This window comes from Azolla caroliniana, unplaced genomic scaffold, assembly GCF_043228905.1.
Source record: "Azolla caroliniana isolate FFs.n. ecotype wild unplaced genomic scaffold, voAzoCaro1.0.p SCAF_16, whole genome shotgun sequence".
NCBI lineage: Eukaryota > Viridiplantae > Streptophyta > Polypodiopsida > Salviniales > Salviniaceae > Azolla > Azolla caroliniana.
Window position 1 is genome coordinate 6067912 of NW_028230451.1, and position 22672 is coordinate 6090583.

The window sequence follows — 22672 nt, forward strand, 5'->3', positions numbered from 1 at the left end:
AAGCATCCCAACCTCATGTCTTTTAATCAAAATTGTCCCTTACCTGTCATAATCGATTAACAAATCTACTTTTCCCATGTCAGCGACGATTTCATTCAAACATTCCGGCTTTAGGGACTTTTTTGGGGGACATCACTTTCTTTGGAATGTATTATTCCACATTAGAGATAACGTTTTATGACTTTCAGGGGCAACAAATGTGTATATACATCATGTACATGCTCAAATATAGTTGAATGTGTTAAACTATATCTTTCAACATGAATGGCCTACACTCTATGAGTCAGATATTGGAAAAGTAAATGTGTTGTATTACAATTGCAAATGATTTTCATGAGATACTGGCATTGAAAGCAAGTTGCATGGTTCTTTTGGGAAAATCAATGTGTTGGAATAAAGCAAGGGAAAGGTATAACTATAAGAACACTTATTGTGGAGTGCAATTTTGTTGGTAGATTTCTTGTTTCCAACTATGAAATAAGCATATATACCCCGAAGTCACAAACTCATTAAAAGACACTCACTTCGAAACTATGTTGGAAACGAGAGCTCTTCTTTGGGCATCATAAAAGTGAGACAAGAAAAGAGACAAAGTAGGGCACCTTTTTGACAAAAAGGAACGAGAATAGTTGTCACGCTTTATATTGTGTGGCTTTATCTAATAACCAGTCCTTTAAGTCTAGACGTACTCTAAGATAACACTATCCAAATGTTACCTCACATTCATGGATCTACTGGTGCCACATAGATATATGATTTTTGAGTGTGAAAAAGAATACGAAAGAGATACTCACCAAGTTCTGGTGCAAATTTTGGTTTCAAATAATACATAGGTGGATACATAACACTTTCCCGTTGGACACCCAAGTAGATCCAACATACTCGCCTTTACCACAACATTAAAGACCATCGCGAGAACTAGGACAAGTAATGCAACTATTCTATGTAAATCCATGAGGATATATGAAAATTCATCATTCAATGCCCTTGTCAACGATAAGAGTGTGCAAACCTCTTTGTTGGTAATCTTTATGTTTGCTCTTGTGATAAAATCAAAACGCATTCATCCTTGTTGGAACCCCATATATGAAGTGATATGTTCCCTACATGAAGTCTTTGAATGAAATAGTGTACAATACGAACTATATAAAACCCAATTTGTCAAACCCCATGGGTAACTATTCATCTACCTCCTAATAAGAGGGGTATGATTGTAAATTTCGCTTAACGATGCCCACATGCAAGATAAACTAGATTATTTATTCTCATTAATGTGTTAGAGTAATAATTGCATAAAATACATATAAAATATTGTCAAACTATGGACTAGAGATAAACATATGTGCATGTATTAGGCAAATCCGAAGATATATTTATTAGCATTGCCTAAGGGAGACAATGGTGGAAAGTGCCATTTGAAAAGCCATCTTTCATAAGAAGGTGCTTGCTTGAAGCAATGGAGACTATCCATGAGCTTGCAAAACCCATGGGGAGTTTTTGAGTTTACTTAGCATTTAGCATAACCCAAATAAAAGAATGTATGTGATATAAGCCAACATAAGATGGGATTGTGAAACCTTGTCGTAACAATTACATAAATGGCAATGCCTTGGAAGGCATTGGATTAGTAAATTCACAAACTCTCCCAAAATATCAAAGTGTGTATGATATTTGAGCTTGGTATGGAGTTGAACTTTGACGCAAATTTGAAATAATTAAATGAATGCAACTATATTACTACTCAGCTCACCAACAACTTCTTGTTAAGTATTCAGATCATTTTCTTAGAGCTCAAAATAAGGGGAAAATGGACGAGAAATCTCATCAAGCGGATCAAGCATACAAAATAGTGGAAGTGACTAAGTTGTTATACTTATTGCCAATTGGTATTGTGAAGCAACTAAAGTTGGAAGATGAAGTACACACATGATATCTTTCTGTGCCACGAATATCTAGAACTAGTGAAAAGGGGCCAACTAAGTGTGTTCTAATTTTTTACAACTATTTTAAACTATTGTTGCATAACTCTCTTTAGATCATTTTCTTAGAGCTCAAAATAAGGGGAAAATGGACGAGAAAGCTCATCAAGGGGATCAAGCATACAAAATATTGGAAGCGACTAAGTTGCTATACTTATTGGTATTGTGAAGCGAATAAAGTTGGAAGATGAAGTACACACATGATATCTTTCTATGCCACAAATATTTAGAACTAGTGAAAAGGGGCCAAATAAGTGTGTTCTAATTTTTAAAATTCATCTATGAAGAAACCCACAGGAAGTTGTTTTAGCTGCGTCACTCCATACATTACGTTATTTGTAGTGAGTTAATGGATGGTTGTTGTACTCATGGAAGGATTTTCCTTGAGCTCAACCATAAACCCAAGAACAACATTCACAAGAAGAAAGATTCATTAGGGGTCATTTTAAGAGGAAAAAATGGCCTATAAGACCAAACAAGAGACAACAATGCATAGGCCGAAACTTCTCTCAAAGAAATCAAACATTCTCACATAGAAGGGAGTAATTCAAAAGATGCTTGGCAATAACATTGGTCATAGTGTTCATGTTTTTGTAGATAATAAAGCAACACGCAATCTCATCAAATTTTGGCCACAAATTTGTAATGAGAGCAATTACCATCACCAAAGTGGTAGAAGGAAGTACATATCTTTGGAACAAATAAATTTTATCCATTCCAATGAAATATACAAAGTTTTGATCCATTCCAATGAAAAGCTCTAGTTCTAAGAAATACTTTGTCACAAATAATTTGCCCAGGATTCCTTCGAAACAATGGGATCTGTGTAAACTCTCCACACAAAGAACAGAATAAATCAAAGTCGATGCAGTGCAAATTAATTTCTTATTCATCTTCTGAACTAGTTCAATCAACACAGATAATAAATTGGTACTCAAACTCTTGTTTGAAATATGGACTAGTCAATTACCGCAACAAGATACACGCATCAAATGTCAATAATAGTCCCAACTATACTCGACCACTGACTCAACTATTTGGAATGCAGTTTTTTTTTATTAGTTTGGCTTGAAATACTAGTCCCAACTGTACTCAGACCACTATTATCGCTTTGTAAATTTCACTTGGAAAAAAAGGAAATACACTTGCTGTATAGAGCAAAGCTAAAACACCATGAACCAAAATTTTTGGGGTCTACTTGCAAATGAATTACAAACAAAATTCCAATAGGACTTATAAGCATGTGTACAAACTTTCAATCCTATTGTCTGCTGCTTCGCAAGTTTCCCAAAGAATATAATCATTCTAATGAAGTGAGCATGGAGCAGCTCATACAGCAAGTGTAAGTATCCAAGCTGTTTGAATGCTCCCTTCATCATCGTATCTACTATTTTGACTGCCGGATTCATTCATGGTTGGCAGAAAATTACATTAGATACACCTGGTGGTTCAAACTGTCCATTGGATCCATTCATGATATGGATTTAGGATTGAATAATATGTGAAAGCAAGCCCATACAAGTTTTCATAGCTTGTTTCAGAGAGGTGCTTTTATACTTGAATGTTCTGTAGCAAATCAAATGATCCTGTTCCAACATCCACAACCTGTCCAAGTATTATTTTAGATGATGGCGATTCAAGATGATCCCACTGCTTTTTTAGGGTACTTTCCACCAGAAACTTTGTTGCAGTCTCGAAGCTCATCTTTAGAAACGGGGATGTATTAGACTCCATACCAATCCTATTACAAGGACGGAAACCACCACCATGGGTCATAAAATCAGCTATAAGGTTTAAATGTCGAATGTCCACAGAAATACCATATGAGCTAAAAACATTCTTTATTTCTTCTACAATGGTAGCACGGGCTGCTTCAACACCATAGATCTCTAGAATAGATCCAATACTATTTGTGGTGAGCTTATTCACATCTAGATCATCTCCCATCAACCATAGACCTTCATAGTTTATTCCTTCAGTTTGTAGAGCAGGTGTAGTTGCATCGCCTTTGTAATCAATCACTGAAACACGGTCAATTCCATTCACCGATCTCAATGTAACCTGCTTTGCAACTCTCTCAACAATCTGTCAAACATTTAGGCAAACTTCAATGAATACAATGTCTGATAAGAATGTAACTGAACAAGGTAAGGTTGATCTTAATTACCTCTGAAAGAAGAACATGAGGTGTATTGTGTTTCACGGAGAGCCGCATTTGGAATGATGACCCATCAAACATGCTCTGAACTTTATTTATCGGAGTCTTTCCTTTATTCGATTCTTCAGATCCAATGGTCACCACCTTAACCTCAGATGTTTTTGAATGTTTCACCTTCGGGCTTTCCTCATTCTTACCCTCATCCTCACCCTCACCCTCACCCTCACTTTCATCTTGCATTGTATCATCACCTTCTAACTTATCTTCTGCTTCATCCTCATCTTCTTCTGCATCTTCATAAGCCCTTTCATCCGTCTCTTGAACCCTTCTTTTTTCAGCATCTGCACCCTCATCTTCACCCCCCATATCATCATCATCTTCTGCTTGTTCACCAGATTCTAATTCCTTCTGTGTCTTCTTTCCCGATGGTTCATCATCATCATCTTTGCCTGGGTCCTCTGCAGCCTCACCCACCTGGGAGAGTGACAATACTTGGATGGCATCCTTAATCTTCTCACCAGATCGCGAAGAAATCGCTTTACCCATTTCCCTTGTAATCATGGGTACAAATTGGTGACGAAGAGCTCTTTCATACTCTTCCTTTTCCAAGTGAAGATATGAAGGATATCTATCACTTGTGTAAAAGAATAGCTTAATATTATATACTTTCCTCAACCTCTTCTCTTGTACAGAGAAAGGGATGACTCCAACCTCGAGCTTGTCTATGACATCAATCAGACGAATTTTTTGCAATTTTCCTGCGAGCCGTTCTGCATCCTCTCTGAAGATTAAAAGTCAAATACAACTGTTATAAAATTTAGTTACGATACATTTTGACAGTGCAACAGTGCAGACACAAAGCATTCATCAAAACGGAACATTCATCATCACGAATTTTAAGGCGTGATACATTGGCATATAAAATGCCCCTCATGTTACCCCTGAATTTCTAGTATCTTCTTTAGTTTTTCAAAATAATATATCAGCAAAAAACACCATGCAAACTTCAACACCAAATACAATCCTCACAAGAGGTACCTATGATCTTTCACCTGGTTTTCCCATGCCGGAGAGGACAAGTCATCACTGGTGTAGAGATTTTTCTTGCTGCAGTCATCAAAATTTCTCGTAAACGAGGAATTCCAAGAGTTACATTCATTTCACCTCGCCCAGCAAAATGAAATGTGTTCAGCCTACAGATGAAAAAGAAAACCTCAATGAAAATGCTACATTAATCAAATTATTGATGAAAAAGTATAAGACTCCAAACATTTCATCAACTTACGTCATTTGTGTAGATGGTTCCCCAATGGACTGGGCAGCGAGAACACCAACGGGCTCACCAGGCTCAGCGCAGCTTGAAATGAAATTGAGCTTCATCAGCTCCTTAAACTCAGCGCGATCTTTATGCTTATGGAGACCTAGAGCTTTTTTTTTCTTTTTCGGCATTTTCTTTAGAAAATCTTTCAGCTGGCTATCAAAAGATTCCGAGACCATTTCAAAAGATGTTTCACTATCTTCCTTGTCTATTTTTTCAGTCTCTTCATTGATTCCAATCCTTTGCGATAAAAGAGCATGATTCTTGCAGGCAACGGATCACAGTTTCAAAAACAAGGAAAAACAAACAAACTGCTTGACATATACTTGAAGTTACAAGATACATACAGCAGCCAGAACTTTGAATTTTGTAAGATAGTTTGTCTTCATAATATCAACTCCATCCTCCCCATACCGAAATTGAATGATCGATCCATCTGAATCTCGCACAGAATAATCATAATGGACTCTTAAGCACTCCAGATTTTTTATAAGACATCTCTGTAAGTAGCCACTTCTTGATGTCTTTACAGCTGTATCCACCAGTCTACATATGACATCGTACCAAATAGGTATGAGAGCATGAATCGGACATGCAAACACTTTCATGCATGGCTCTATACATAAAGGTGACATGAAATTCTTTTAAAAGGTTTCGATTATGGAGACCAACAAAAGGATGCTGACACGGTGACCTAGTGAAATTAACCTTACTGTATCCAACATAGGATAGCATGCATGTATCAAATGTATTAATAGATATATCCAGTGCAGTGATTTCATGTTTTTTAATTTTTTTAGATTTTTTTATGAGTTTTTGCCTATATAGTAAATAATAGCAATTATAAAAAAACGTTCTGATTTTCACAAGGGCAGAATGGGCACTTGGAAAACTATTTGTCCACATCATGCAGGCATTATCCTGTAGCTCTCTTCAAATTGATAGCATTTCTGAAGTTAATGGTATAGAGACATTCCAGTTTACAATGCCACACATTCCACAAATCAACAAATGAAAACAAAATAAAACAACAAACAATAACGCATAGAGCCAAAACTGCACTCAATAAGACATTTTTATGCCATGATAAAAATCTACATGGCAATTATCTCCTCCCCTGTTTTTTGTAGAGATATAAACAATTAAAGATTCATACCATCTGATAAAGTCAAGCTTCATTTTTTAATTAAAAAAAGAAAACAATTTGCAACACATACCCATCTCGACCAGCCATGCAGTGAAAATAATACTCTTGAGGGTGAAGACCCGTCAAAAACCTGTCACTGATGAAGCCACCAGCACGAGCAGCAGTATCCCAAGGAAGAAAACATGGAAGAGTTTTCCCAGAAACCATTCGAGGGACACGCTTTCCTTCTAGTTCTTGTTGCCCCAAAAGAGAAGAAATCTGAGTGAAATTAACCTAGATAGTAATAGTTTATGTCAGCAAAAGAGATTTCTTCAAAAGTGATGATACTAAAAGCCTGCTTCATTAAAACCTACCAATCCACCCTTTGCACCTGTTATTGTCATGAGGGACAAGCAATTATGAGGAAATGGCTTTGAAAGTCCATTGGGAAAAAGTGTGTTATTTACATCTGAAGTGACAACATTCATAGAACTGGACATCAATCTGTCCAAATATGCACTTGCAGGTGCACCTTTTGTTTGTATGATATTTTCTACTTGCAATTTCAATTCATCAGCACCTGAAACCAAATAAAGAACAAGACATCACGCAAAATTTGAGCAAAACTTTCATGATGCAACATACAATTACTTATGGTGATTTTCACACTAGATGAATAGTAAAACGGATATAGTGCCATCCTACTTTGTATCCAGTTTCATTCAGTGTAACACATCTTCTACAAACAAAGGACATTTATAAGATTAACCAAATCCACACATCTGGATCTCAAACCCACCGCCCCATGGACATTGACTTATTGCAAGAGGAACAAAACTGCCAAACCTCTATATAGTGGGTTGTTTGTGAAAGGACATATTTCCAGACATGCTAGGAACAATAGTGGAAACAAAATCCTATGGAATTTCACGAGATTTCACAGAGTTGAATAGTAATATAAACACAAAGAAAATGTTAACATAGTTGTAATTGTTTAAAACATGAAGTCATGACATGAATCTCTCATAAAAGATACTTACAAACTGCTAAAAGTACAATTTAAATATTATTAGCAACTGTCATTTTCTCACAGTTGCAGATATTTCATTCACCCCCTTTGCCCATGGTAGTAACATTTTATTTGGCTCTGAATAATGGGGATTATGGGTGTGACACAAAATAACCTTTGCACACCTCTCTATGATCCAGTTAAATAGAAGGGAAAACAAATTAATCCATTTTGGGGGTCTTGTTTTTACTTCCTCCACTTTTCAAAATGCTTCTATAGACTGGAATTCCAGTTCTCTTCTTTGGCTTCTTACTCACTCTACTATCATGATCATTTGTATACACACCATGGATAGCTTTCTAAACATAATTGAGGCAGGCGCACTATGTGCAAGCTATATGTTATATGTAACTTCACTACAGTAACCTAGATTTTGCTCACATTTAGAAATAGCGAGAGAGAGTAAGCAAAGGCATTGTTCTTAGATCATACTTGGATCATGATCACCATCTAAGCCAGCAAAACGCTTGTGAACCTTGAAACCCAATTCTGCAGATGCTGACAATTTGCAGTGCCTCTGCTTTTCAGCCTCTGGAATTAAAAGCAAATCTGCCAATCCACAAGTGAAGCCAAACATCTGCCACAAAAAATACAGTTTTATTCAGATAATTATCAAAAATCTGCATGTATGCTAAAGTAAAAGAACCCAGGGAATATAATCAAGTTTGGCTCACCTGCAGAAATGTAGTGAACAACCGACTTAAAACAGATAACAACTGCCCAGCAGCATCAGCTCCATAGAACTCTTTAACCGCATGAACTAATCCATACTTTCCAAACTGTGCTTTGTCAATGACACCATGCAACAACTCATTCTTTTCGATTCGCAATTTTACTTCACCATTATTGCGCCCCCAATACTCTCCAGACACTTTACCCGTGTTTTTAACCGTATAGGGTGGCCTCCCAGCTGTTACATGGTTTAATACTGCAGTGATAACCTGAAATTTGAAGATGCAAAAATAATGATGCAGACATCCAAAAGCATACACACATCATGATTGTGCAAAGGGTGTGTTAGCCACCTGTTTTCCAGTCCAAAGAGGTTTTGGTTTTATGATTGCTGGTGGTAGAGTTTTTATAGCTTTCTCAGTTTTGATAATACCAATCTTTGGTTGACTTTGCCCCATCAGATATGTTGGTGGCATGGAGGAAATGCAGGCTGAATAAACAAGCTCTTGATATTCCTCTTTTGTCAAAAATGTGTCTTTCTTGGTTAACAATGTACCACTGACAATGTGATCCTAGATGAGAAAAGCAAAGTAACAGGGATTAAAAATAAATTATTCTCTGGATTATAATATTCATCATCAAATTTTGCCGTTTACTCTACAGAAATAGGATTGCTATAAGCGGCCCAAAACAATTATCCAATCATATTTCATCATGATTAAAGATTCGCAAGGAAATGAGAACCATCAAAACAACAATGTACGTAAATTTCGTTCGGTTTATTCTTGTTTGTAACTTAGTAATCACTGTTGATTGCAACTTTTGTGGAAGGTGAGAAGCCAAAGAACTTCCTAGAGATAACAGTAATAAATTAAATTTACAAAGTATGAGATAGAGTACTAATTTATCAATATTGCCATATTTTAATCTTTTCTAAATGATTTCCTCTTTTTCCAATCAAAGAAACTATCAAGACTCAACATCCGATTTGTTCAGGTAGACTAAGCATCACATTTCTAAATTTCTTCAGGTTGGCTTCTAATTTGATCATGCATTCAATGTTGGCGCAGAGATCACAGACCTCAAAAGTGGTTTTGCACGCATGGGCTAATGCGGAAAGACTCCCTCCCTTGCTGTATGATTCCAGACTCACCTTTCATCTGCTGCTCTCACATCTGCTCAAACATGATTGTCAGACGCTTTACATAACCAAGAGACATCCTCACAGCCCAGCTTGCCACATTCCTTGTGGGCTCATCTGAGCCCTTCCCGTGCATTACCCTATGGCACTTATGCAAACCACCACCCCCAAATCAATCCATGTACTTCATTCTACACCCTACGATTATAAGAAGCTGGAGCAAGCTATATTTTAGCGACATTTCATCATAGTACTATTCTGGCCATGTAGATATTACTTGGAGTCAGGTGCTGTTTCAGCCTCATCCTCCTTGTATTAAGTACACGATCATATATTTGAATGGACGTGAATGCTGCACATCATAGAGTAAGATACTCCTCATCACTGCAGTCTCCGTGAGTCCTCTCCAATCTCCTTCTTTATTTTAGGATCATGACTGAGTGCAGAGGAGGGTAAGTGTTCATCTCACGTTAAATGGCATTTCCTTGTGGATATTATGAGAAGATGCATTGGGTGTTTTTCTTAATTGTCTTGTGCATGTCCCAACATTCTGGGTTTATGCGTGGTACAGCAAATTGATATCCTTGGAATCCTCATGTTTGACACTGATTGCATCAATAAGCATGGTTTGACATCTGTCGTGAACATATCATCAAGTAGTGTTGGCCACATTCCATCTCTTAAAACCAATAGTGTGTCATTTGTCACGCTAGAAGAGAATTTTCTTTTAATTTTCTTTTAATTTTCTTTGCAGTTTTGTAAGGGGAAAACACATATTTCAAATTACATCCTTAGATTCGATAAGGACCTACCTGAATCAGACCTCTTATAGGGTTGCCACTCGTAGGGACCACATATTGTTGGTTTGCATTTACGATATAATATCCCTCAGCTCTTCCAACTTCATCTTGAGGAAAATGGACATTCATCTCATCACCATCAAAATCTGCATTATACGTACTGCAGCAGTGTAACATGCGAAAATCATAACTTCACTTGTATAACACTGGATATCAAAAATGTAACTTTGCTTTTATAACTAACCTGCAGTTTGCATAATGCAGGCGCAAAGTTTTTTCACCTTTCAAAATGCGAGCTATATGCCCCATTAAACTCGGCTTATGGAGAGTTGGCTGTATGAATTGACAACGCAAAGAACCTTATAAAAACAGCAAGCATATACAAACCTTGATTGGATGTATGCATTGCGAAATAAAAAGCTTCAGAGATGCAATGAAGTTGCACTAGTTGTTAACAAACCTGACGATTGACCAGCAACGCATCTCCATCACGAAGATGTCGATATACAGTTTTTCCTGCAGCTTTTATGCTGTTAAGATTACCTCCAAAAGAGCCAGTAGCGTTTCCTCTTGTTGAACTTGGTGTAGAGAGAAGTGTTTTACTTAAGGCAAGTCGTTGTGCTATAGATAAATTATTTAGACTGACAAGAACTCCAAACTCGTCTTCCACATGAGTAGCTCCAGGATAAACTGAAGATCCATTCAAAACAGCTGCTCTCAATCTATCAGCATTCCAATGTGTAACCCTCTGTAGTCCAGATAAAGTACAATACATGAGTATCCAAATACAATTTCATACAAAATGGAAAGTACCCATAGCATAGCCAACTTCACCTCTGGATATGTAAGCCGCGTTGCAAAATAAGGTGGAATTCCAATCTCATTTACTGCAATATATGGGTCCGGAGATATAACCGACCGACATGAATAATTCACTCTCTTTCCCATTAAGTTCATGCGGAAGAGCCCTTCTTTCTTTTCAAGAAGTTGCTTTACACCATTCTGCTCACTCTTCTTTCCAATAACTACAGATAACTTTGAAGACTACATTAGACACCATTTTTGTCAACCCATTCAGATTGCACATTTAGTATATGCAAAAGTGAAGCAAGCATACACAATTTAAGCTGAAATGTTTTTCACAGCGTTTACTCTTAAATACAGCCAATTCTCACTATTAGCCTAGATCAATCATATTTGTCCAAAAAATGAGGAAATATCTCCACAAGACATGTCAAAAAGTTTGTGTTGACAGGTTTTTGAAACAAAACATCTCACAGCTTATCAAAACGTTTCTCAAAGAGTTTCATTTGCTAGATAATGCTCAAAATTTGAGCTTGTAGATTACACCAATCATTATAATTTTGGACCCAGTAGTATGAAATCTGGCAGATATTCATTTGACAATGTGTAACTCATATAAAAAACACACATGTAATTAACATGCCTACCAGGAACAAAACAAATGCATGAAACCTAAAATAAGATACACAATAGACATTTATGGTGTCTCACCAGTAGAACTATCTATCAGCTTATTTGCACAGTTTTGTAGAGTCAGCCAGAGTGATGTTACTTGTGCAGAATTAACGGCAGCCATTGCGTCGATGTTCTGTTTATTTGAGCTACCACGGAGCACATTCATAAGATTCATGTTTGCTCGGAGGAGATCCACATAGAGGACATTCATTGGATGCTCCATTATCTGTAGCATAGGAAAAGATTTCATTTGATTTTGCAAATAAGTCGATGAGAGTTAATGGCATCGACCAGATATCATCTAATAATCCCATTAAGGATATTTTTTGTATGCAAACAGTCATAGTTATAGTGTAAAGACCTTTAATTTCAATCTTTTAACTACCAAATAGATTTGACCATGGTACAAGAATGAGGTGCTTTTTAATAGAAACATCAATTAATGAAGCCTAACTAAACATCATTGGCCATCTTTGCTTATGGAGTATAACTAATGAAGCCTAACAGTCATAGCACCAGTTTATAGAAGTCTAGATTGTGCTTTCACGCCCATCTCCTTGAGAGGAGACGAATTATGGATATAGTTTATTTGTTAAGTTAGAGACGAAATATACACATTATCTTAACTTCTTCCCTATATTCAATTATTCTAAATTTTTTAATCATTATTTAATGAACCTTAATATGGATTAGAACCTACATAAACTTAACTTCATACTCCCCATGTCTTCAAAGAATATCCATACGCTTTCCCTAAATAATTAGTAATATTAAATCATTCTTCACTTTCAAAAATAATAGCATAGATTCCATCCAGTATCCACAGAACTCTTCGTGTGATACATCCAAAACAATAGTATAAAAATAAGGCAAGAATAACTTCAAGAAAAAGGGATACTTACTGTCCCATTAAGCATGTTGGGAGGTCTGAATCTGTTAGGTGGAACAAGCAAAGCTTCAAGGAAGAAATCAGATGATCCCTTTAACTTCTTATCCCATCCTCTGCTATAATAATTTTGAGCATCCCATATGAGGGAGCAAATGCGACTCTCATTTCCCCACAAACGATTTATGTGTGCTTTCACCTGAGGATGCATAATGAAGAGATAAATAACTTCACATGATTCACATACTCAAGTTATCAAAGAACCTAGAATATATCTAATAAAAATGAAAAAACATAAAATGGATCTTATATTCTTCTTTTATTTCAAGCTAAATAATGTGCGAGTTTTCCTACTTGCATCTTCTGCCTATCATTGACCCTCTTTGATTACCACTATCCATGATTCACATACTCACGTTATCAAAGAACCTAGAATATATCTAATAAAAATGAAAAAACATAAAATGGATCTTATATTCTTCTTTTATTTCAAGCTAAATATTGTGTGAGTTTCCCTACTTGCATCTTCTGCCTATCATTGACCCTCTTTGATTACCATTATCTCTATCAATTCTTTCTGTTCTGCTACTACTGATTGATGTCTATTTTTTCCTTCTCCAAACTAATTTTTTCTATAAACAAGAACCGCAGTAGAATGTTCACAGAAAAAAAAAAAAATAGATATTTCCAGTTACATTATTCGTAAGAAACTTGCATATCCATGAAAACAATGAGTATGATCACTAAATCAAAACTTGCTGTAAATATAGAGAAACGCGGTGTTGTGTGGAAAGTCATTGACAAAACACGATGATCAGAAGCTGGAGTATGATGATGTAGATGCGTCATCATAGAAAAATGAAGTCCTCATCTCTGACTTCATCCCATTCTCTGCATATGTTCGCTGGTCTAAATGCACTTGTGCAAATCCTTCAATTATCATTCCTTTCTTCCACCTTTGTTGATTGTCCCAACAAGTTTGTGTACAAATCCTTCAATTATCTTTCCTTTCTTTTCGCCTGAATCTTCTAGAGACTGTTGTGGGCATCAAAGCTATGTGTCCTGCAACCATTAGCAGTGCATCCTAAGACTTTTCATTTTACTCAATTGTGACAATCCTTCGAGCTTGACAAAATTTGGTGAGGGCTACCTCCTGATGAAATAGAGTGGAGAAAGTATGCTTCTTTCCTTCCCTTTCAGGAATAAGTAAAATTCTCCTCAGTAAAAAGACGAATACATTTGAGAGGTCCATAAATCCTACAATAAAAAAGGCATCAAATTGCTAGATAAAGGATAATACGCTAGTCATATCCTATGTTCATTAAGTGTTTGAAATGCGACCTCCGTCTGTAAAATCTATTTCTTGCTTATATTAAAATCAATTTCTGAAATCATATTGACCAAACTACGATCACAAGCTCACCTTCTTAAGAAAACCAATGATAATTTGGAAATGGAGCTACTGACAACAGCCTGATTAACTTACTGAAAAATCATTACCTTTCACACTATTGTCAGTTATCAAACTTCCAGCAAAGGACTAACAGTTGACACAACACAGCTCCAAGTTTAAAAGCTTATCAATCCCCAAATATTTCCTCATATAACTTGAAGAGAACATAAGGAATAAAAAACAATTGAAACCTTATCCAGAGTGACCACTGAAACTCCTAGAAGTGCTCATCCTTTGGTCAAACTACCCTTTTGCAATCTCTCGCATAAGAATCCATGTACTCTATAGGATCTTGCCCAGTTGTACAGCTAAGTTATAATCTGCTAACGCATTGTGTTGCACAAATGACCATGAGCTCAGTTTTATTAAAGTTTAAATCTACAGAGAGTGTAAGTGCACTGGTTATCATATTCTGAACAAGTTGAAACAACTGATTTCTCAAGTGTTGTCATAAGCTCGAAGAAAATAGGTGGGGATACAACAAATCCTGCTTCCCAGTCCCATGTGGATGTGACCACATCTGTGATGGGTCGTTGCCGTGAGAAAATATGTATGATCTAATGTACAAAATCTCCCCTGAAATGAATGTTTTGAAGAATCTGATAGGAAAATGAGTGTAATCCAGTGTATAATTCTGATGACCTCGTTATCTGCCCATACACACACAACTCATGCTTAAGTACTGAGGCATAATTATTCTTCTGTAGCTTGCCCACCCTATGATCGATCATGATGGTGGGTGGTCCATTGACATAGCAGCACCTCAAACTTGGAATGAGTATAATGAAGTTGATGCACCAAAACTCAAGGCTCCCTCACAAATGGCTCTATTAACACGAAATATTACTGCTCTACAATCAAATCTCAATCGTGTATGAAGTGCTCTGATACTAGCCCATCATGTTGTTGTGCCTTCCCTGATGTAATATATTTGTATTGCAGAGCAGTTCAAATGTTTTTCTCAAAACCGAATTTCCCACTTTATTTTCTTGCTAGAATAATTTGTAGTTTCAGTTTCAGTTCACAAAGCTTTGTATGATGAGATATCGTACGATGAGGTCAGTTTGGCCTCTTTAATGCTCTTTTGAAACGTCGATATAATTTTCCCTTCCTCCCTCCAATTCATTGTTATTCATACAATACACCCCAGGGAGATAAGGACATAAAGCACATTAATATATCGAGAATTAGTTCAATAATGCCTCAGGGATCATTTTGGCCTCTTTAGGGCTCTTGAAGACGTTAATATAATTTCCCCTCCCTCGAATTCATTGTTATGATACAATGCACTCCAGGGAGATCAGGATATAAAGCACATTAATATACCAAGAATAAGCTCAATCATAGACAGCCTGCATGGGAACATTTATTATTGATTGACATATTTCTCGCATAGACAAAGGGGACATGCGTAAGATCAATATAGCATGCACTTGTTATGATGAAGGAAATGGGATATGAGATGCACCGAAGGAAATGGAACAAAGACAAGACTACAGAAGATAGAAAATGTCCTGAGCCTTTTGACTGTCGGTGATTGTTTTTCCACTGTTTAGCAAATATACTAAACTTATCAGCAAGCCTTGTTTCTGGGGATACTTCTATTTTTTATTATGAGCATCCTGTTCTCTAGAAGAAAAAAGTTCGAGAATCTAACCAAGTTGAAACCTTTAAACTTGCATTGGAGTCATAAGAGACGTTAAAAGTTGTCTTAAATCCTAGAAAAATCACAAAAAGAAATCTTCAAGCTTGATAGTATTCATGTACCTCAAATGTTGTGAGATATCTAAGCTTACTACACAAGTCTGAATCAGCTGCTTCCACACCTTTTGAACTTTTATTCTGGCCTTTACTATCTTTAGCAGCTGAAGGAGAGTCGTTTGTTGATGGTAAAGAATCACCAGAATCAAGGTTTTTCTGATTAATGCATACATCGTTCATAAGTGACGCCAGATTAAGCCTATAACCATTCATTACATTTGTAGTCAACTTGTTTTTTTGCAGTGGTATCTGGATTAAAAAAAAGGGATTCAAATGAAAAAAATAGAACATGCAAAAACTACTATGGAATAAAAAACAAATCAATAGGAACCTGAAAAATTTTCCCAACACCTTCACTCCGGAGGGCTGGAACATTAGCCTTACAGTTCTCACATTTGGTTTTAGGCATGTCATCCATAAATCTTTTCAACAAACCTTTGATTGCATCCAGTGTTCCACCGGTCAAAATCTGTGTTGCAGGGTTTACATTCTCAAACACTGTGTCTAAATTCCTCAAGTTAGTATCAGTATTGGCCTCCTCGTCAGTACCCAAGTTAATAGCAACAGTATCAATCTCTTGACCTTTGTAAAGAAGCTCTAGCAAATCAGCATACCCTTGAACCTGGTATCCAATAATCCAGCATATAAATAATTGAAACCACATGATCCATCATGAGCAAAATGGGAATAAAAAAGCCATGATCATCAAACGAAAAATTTATATACAGTTAGCTATCATAGTAGCTGACCTTATCTGCTTTCATTTTGAAATGATGGCAGAAGAGGCAAACATGTTTCAGAAGCTTAATAAGAGGCGTAAAGACTAAAGGATTATAGACTGGCAATGCGAGATCAATATGACCAAAATGTCCCGGACATTGGAGAGCTCCCTCACCACAGGTGAAACAACTGCATAGATAGAGAAATATTCACAGTTTTATCAATGACTATCACAAATGGACACTGTAAGTACAGAAGCAAAATATTACTGGATTGCAAAGATCCTATCTACGGTCAGTTCTGGGAATCAGCATCAATTATTTACTTATTAATAGAAAGATTAAATCGGTATCATGAAAGGGAAATTCTACAAAATACCAATGCAGGATAAATAAATGACTGTTACTCCCGTGTTCAATGAAATAATCCATCAAAAATTATCGGTGAAATATTTGAAGTTGTTCAGTTAATCCATGACAAGTGATCAAAAATAATCAATCAAAACTCGTGTTTCAAATCATCTATGACAAATAATCATATGCTTCCCATCCATTTTGAAAATCAATTGCAAACAACAATAGAGAAAAACAAAATTGCCGTACAGCAATGGTAATGACAACTAATCATAAATATGATTCTCAGACATTATTAATGAGAACTTACAAACAATAACATTAGGTATATTTCAAAACAACCCAAAATTTACACACAAGAATGACAACAATAATCCATCAAAACTAGTGATATCATGACGATTAATCATAAGCTATTATTGTTGATCGCTTTAAAGCAACACTTCACAAAACCCAAAAAAGAAAATTAAGTCAGAACAAAAATCAACCAAAACTTGAAATGATGTTACTAACCTTCCCGTTTGCTCCAAAGGACCTAATGAAGGGTCATATAAGCCACCAGGAACAGGTCTGTTGAGCGTATCTAGAAGGATAGGTGCTGTTATATGCTTCACGCTTATGGCATGAACCTCTTCATCAGTGTAAAAGCTGAAGCCTACAGCTTCAATGAGTTTACTGACAACCTGACATGTAAGAAGCGGAAGAAGAAAAACAAACAAACTCTCACTTTTTTTTGGGGGGGGGGGTCTCCTTGTTTTTTCTCGTCCTCTTTTGACTTAAAAGACGCAAAAAAACTCTCTCTCTTTCTTCCTCTCTTGTTCTTTTTAAAGAATTATGCTATCATCAATACATCGGATATACAGAGAGCGTAATCTTGAGAGAGAGAGAGAGAGAGAGAGAGAGAGAGAGAGAGAGCAGAGTTGCGAGAGAATCGAATAATATGAGAAACATACCATGGCCACCGCTCTGATTCACGCAGCGGAGCTACACCGAAAGGAACTCTGGTTCTTACCCTGCGCTATGGCAGTACACAGAGAGAGAGAGAGAGAGAGAGAGAGAGAGAGAGAGAGAGAGAGAGATCAAGCAGTACCGAAGAAGAAGAAGAAGAAGAAGAAGAAGAAGAAACTTCTCTAAAACCTCTCTGTGTGGCCTTCTCTGTGTGTCTGTGTAAGGAAGGGCAAAATCTGTCAGTTTCTGTTAATTCAGTTGACTGCCCCTCCATGTTTTAAGAAATCTCCAAAACCCCTACCCCCCCCCCATGGTCATACTCTTTCTCTTTTTATTTACCATTCTTATTTACCAGGAGTCTCTACTAGATATAGGGGGGAAGGGGGGGGGGGGGGGGGGGGGGGGGGGGTTGAACACCCGACCTTCTTCTCTTTCTCTCTCAAAACTGTTACATACAATGGGTGTCACGATGGAGTATGGTATACAACAACAAAAAAAGGCACGGCATTTCTTCTTTTTTTACTGGGTGCAAGTGGAAATTCTTTCCTCGGTGGAGTCCGTCGTCCGCGTCTTGCCTATTAGCAATTCGAGATGTCCCACCACATGTTTAGTTCTCTCTCTTCTTCTTCTTTTTATCGTAATTTGCTTACGCTGCTGGTAATTTGTTACACTACTAGCGTTATGTCTTGGGTTTGAAACCCGAATTTCTCACCTCTATATCACTCCATAAATATCTCTTAATTTACTAGATGCCACTATGGAATGTAGATATCTCGTGTACCTCTCTCTCTCTCTCTCTCTCTCTCTCTCTCTCTCTCTCTCTCTCTCTCTCTCTCTCTTAAATAATGGGTCATATTATCGTCTTCGAAGGTCTAATAGGTCATATTTGACCTCCGAAGACGATAATATAATTTCTCTCTCTCTCTCGTAAATAATGGCTTTCATTACGAAACAAAATGCACCACCATGACTAACTTACTACAAAGTATAGAACCCTTCTATCTAGGGATCTAAAGAATACTACGACACCAAACTCAATGCCACCCTACACGCCATTCAAATGGCGAGTATGATGATATGTAACCTTGTAGAGTTCTCTCTCTTCCTAGTTGAGATTTCGTGACTTCTCTAGCACTGTCAATTGCCACAAAATAAGTCCTTTTAATTTTAGAACATATTTTCTCACCCCAACTTACGAATAAAAAATGAAGGCATTCCGCATATTCCAATTGAACCATAGCCCCCAATACCTCAAGAACTTAAAAATAATTTGAAAATGAGGCAACGGTTCATTGTTCTCCATATGTGCAAAAACCCAACTAAAGGAAGATAGACTTACTCCTGTTAGAGACATCCACACTAAACTGATACACCTCCAAACCATCCTTGCCATCAGGCATGAAATAAATCGATGCCTACTATGTTCCAATTCCACTTAACAAAAGAAACACAATCCTTTAGTAATGTTTCTTTTTTTTAATGCACCCCCTAATGGTAAAGCTCCAACCATAACTCTCCAAATAAAAATACCTTGGCTTGTAGCATCAATCGAGAACACCAACCTGCCTTGTTCACATGAAACCACCCAGTAATGGGCTTATGAAAACCCCATATCTTTATAACCCTTTCTTCCAACCACTTATGTTTGTCAATCAACTTGTGATAAGCAACATTCGTTGAGATCATAGTCAATCTCTTATTTCCAACAAACCTCCAATCAAGGTATTGAGATCACCCATCTAAATCAAGATTTGGCTCATGCGAAGATAGTATTTGTTGCAACTTATCCCAAACAACGTTATAACTTTTTGGAATACGAAATGTTGATCTTATGTTCGAAAAGCCATTAATCTTCTTTGTAAACCAACATAACATCCTTAACTATTACCAAACCCAATCTAGCCATCTGATTAATTTGAAGGTTAAGAATTTGTTTACCTTCCCATCTCAACAACCTTGATGTTGCCAAAACCTCTGTTCGTAATGAATTGGCACATCCCCTTTCTTGTGGGGGATGCCATTCCACAAAATCCAACATACTTTGCCAATATGTCAACAAATGATTAACTATCATAAACCCTGTACATTTGACATCCATGTTAGAATTAATTACATTCCACCAATTCGCTTCAACCTTCATGTTTCCAAGATTTATTCCGTTATTCTCTATAAAGTATGCTACCATTTCTGTCCAAGGTTGTACACCTTCAAACATTAATTGAATGAAAGTAAATTGACGAGCCACCATATGCTCATATAGATTCAATATTGATGCCCCACCAAGACGTTTCAGAGTACAAACATGATTCCATGCCAACCATGACAAGGCACTTTTCCCTTTTCTTTCCATAACAACATTTGCTTTGAGCATGACAACATTTAAAGAGCTTTCTTTGACCATGGGATCAAAGGAAGATAATAAGATACCATAATCGATTGGACCACCTTAAGTCGTACATGAAAAGGCCAAAAACTAAGACCTCCAATACATAAACTTATCCTCCAACCTTTTGGATACCCATTGTTAGGAATAATACTAAAATAGAGAGAGAATTAGTACTAAAGAAGGGAAGTACTATTAGTACTAAGAGGACGGGACTGCATAAGACTCCCAAGAGAGAGAAAAGAGAAGAGGAGAGAGAAAGAGAGAAAGAGAGATACTGAGGACGAGAGAGAGAGATGATGATAACAGATGATATATTATAGGAAGAGTAAGTACAAGATGGCTATGAGGCTTAAGACTGGCGTTGAACCAATTTGGTTCAACATAATACCTAGTGCCTTTTTTTTATAATGTTCTCAGGAGTAATCGTGAAGCTTCTAGAATGTTCCAGAGAAATATGGAATATACATTAATCTCCTATAATAAAACTTAAATGAAAATAATATCTTACGTATTACAATAGATGGTATAATGGTCAACAGCTCGACCCATATAACATAAGGTCATGGTTTCGAATCTTGCCATATCATGACACTATCTTCCCCTTAAGAATTCGTGGAACGAGTCGGTGCTGATTGCGAACTGGGTTTGTCCGGATACTTTCAGTGGAACTCAGCAAGAATATCCTGAGTAGTGGCGACATGCTCGATGAGTTCCCAAGTACGTTCGCTCGGACTATAGCCGAGCCAATCGACCAAATAATAAAGTTTGTTGTGAACAAGTGTGGAATCGAGGACGACAACAACTTCATACTTTGTGCCGGCTTCCAACTCAAGCGGGGGCGGCGGTGGTGTAACACGATCGGGAATAGTGTTTGCTTTATAAGGTTCAAGAAGAGAGCTATGGAAAACCGGATGTATTTGAAGATGCGGAGGGAGATCAAGGCGGAATGTGACATCATTAACCTTACTAGTAATACGAAAAGGACTGAGTCGTCGATAATCCAACTTGTCGCACGGTCGAGTAGTCTTGATGTGACAACGTAAGAGCCATACTCGATCTTCGATGGCAAAAGAGGAGGGAAGCCGATGACGATCCGCATAAGTCTTCTGTGTGTGTTGAGCATGACGAAGATGAGTAGAGAGATCCATCTGGATCTTGCGTGGTCTCTCCAAATGATCCTCAACACGAGGATTGGTAGGTAGCTCCGGGGTGTCGATCACCGACCAACAAGGATGAGAATCGGTATAAGCATAAAGTGGGGAGACCCAAGTCGAGGAGTGAACATCATTATTATATGCAAACTCTGCAAAGTGGAGAATCTCGGCCCAATCGTCCTGTTGATAACTCAGAAAACACCGGAGATATTGTTCCAACGTTTGGTTGGTTCGTTCCGCCTGCCCATCGGTTTGGGGATGGTAGCCGGAGGAGAGGTTGCAAGAGACCTTGAGCATCTTGAAGAGATGCTACCAAAATTTGGAGACGAATTGAGGTCCTCGGTCACTGATGATATTGTCTGGGAGGCTATGATGCCGAAATACCTCACGCATGACAAGGGTGGCGGTTTCCTCGCTAGTGATGGCCTTAGTACACGGCACAAAATGTGCCATCTTAGTATATCGATCGACGACGGTTAAGATAGCATCGAACCCCTTCGAGACCGGAAGATCTGTGATAAAATCAAGACAAATAGAATGCAACGGCTTACTTGGAATCGGTAAGGGTTCCAACAAGCCATATGGATGGTGTCGAGGCATCTTTGCTCGGCAGCAAGCATCACAAGTCCGAACGTAGTCATCGACAAAACGTCGCATATGGGGCCACCAAAAAGATCGTTGAACGAGATCCAACATCTTAGTACTACCGAAATGTCCCGCCGTATGGGTGTCGTGACAATTTTGGACGATTTGAAGGCGACAGGAGCAATCGGGGACATATACAAGCTTTTTAAAGAATAACAAACCATCATGATATTTGAATTGTTGGTAGTCCATACCTGGTTGTTGAGATTGGGAACACGATGCCCGAGAGGTATCAATGTGTGCCAGAATGTCTTGAGCAAAATTGTTTGTCTTCAAGTTCGCACGTATGGCATTGGTAATCCAGGAATCCATTGAGGTGTGAAAAATCCGCATTGTGTGCAATCATGTTGGTCCCAATATTACTTGCTTTTGATTATCAAACGCTGGATCACCAAGACGAGGTACAAGATATGAATGTCGTGATAGCGCATCTGCTTTTCCTTGCTGCTTCCCTCGTCAATATGTGATTTTGAAGTTGAAACGTGTGAGGAATTGAGCCCACCAAGCTTGCCGTCGATTTAGCACCCGAGCGTTCTGGAAATAAGCAAGATTTTTGTGATCACTAAAGACGATGACTTGATGTGGAGAGCCCTCTAAGAAATGCCACCATTTCACAAAGGAATC

The 22672-nt window shown here is 37.5% G+C and overlaps 1 protein-coding gene across 1 annotated transcript; it reads right to left on the reverse strand.

Annotated features, from left to right (window-relative positions):
- Positions 1 to 3155: 3155 nt before the first annotated feature.
- NRPA1 (nuclear RNA polymerase A1) lies at positions 3156 to 17978 on the reverse strand. The gene is made up of 21 exons (XM_087331950.1): positions 17869 to 17978; positions 17429 to 17598; positions 16592 to 16751; positions 16174 to 16464; positions 15849 to 16091; positions 12645 to 12827; positions 11779 to 11968; positions 11098 to 11288; positions 10724 to 11011; positions 10508 to 10596; positions 10276 to 10423; positions 8676 to 8894; positions 8325 to 8591; positions 8083 to 8227; positions 6956 to 7161; positions 6673 to 6875; positions 5803 to 6001; positions 5423 to 5718; positions 5190 to 5330; positions 4147 to 4918; positions 3156 to 4064 (listed from the first exon to the last, which is right to left on the reverse strand). The coding sequence occupies exons 1-21, from the start codon at positions 17869 to 17871 to the stop codon at positions 3531 to 3533; spliced, it is 4938 nt and encodes a 1645-aa protein (XP_087188076.1). The 5' UTR covers positions 17872 to 17978; the 3' UTR covers positions 3156 to 3530.
- Positions 17979 to 22672: the final 4694 nt, after the last annotated feature.

What these genes read in the sequence shown, in the direction of transcription:
- NRPA1 (XM_087331950.1), bottom strand. An exon ending in TGCATGGCTGGTCGAGATGG is followed by an intron (nt 6,002 to 6,672) that starts GTATGTGTTGCA and finishes TGTCATATGTAG; the next exon opens with ACTGGTGGATACAGCTGTAA. An exon ending in GAACCATCTACACAAATGAC is followed by an intron (nt 5,331 to 5,422) that starts GTAAGTTGATGA and finishes TTTCATCTGTAG; the next exon opens with GCTGAACACATTTCATTTTG.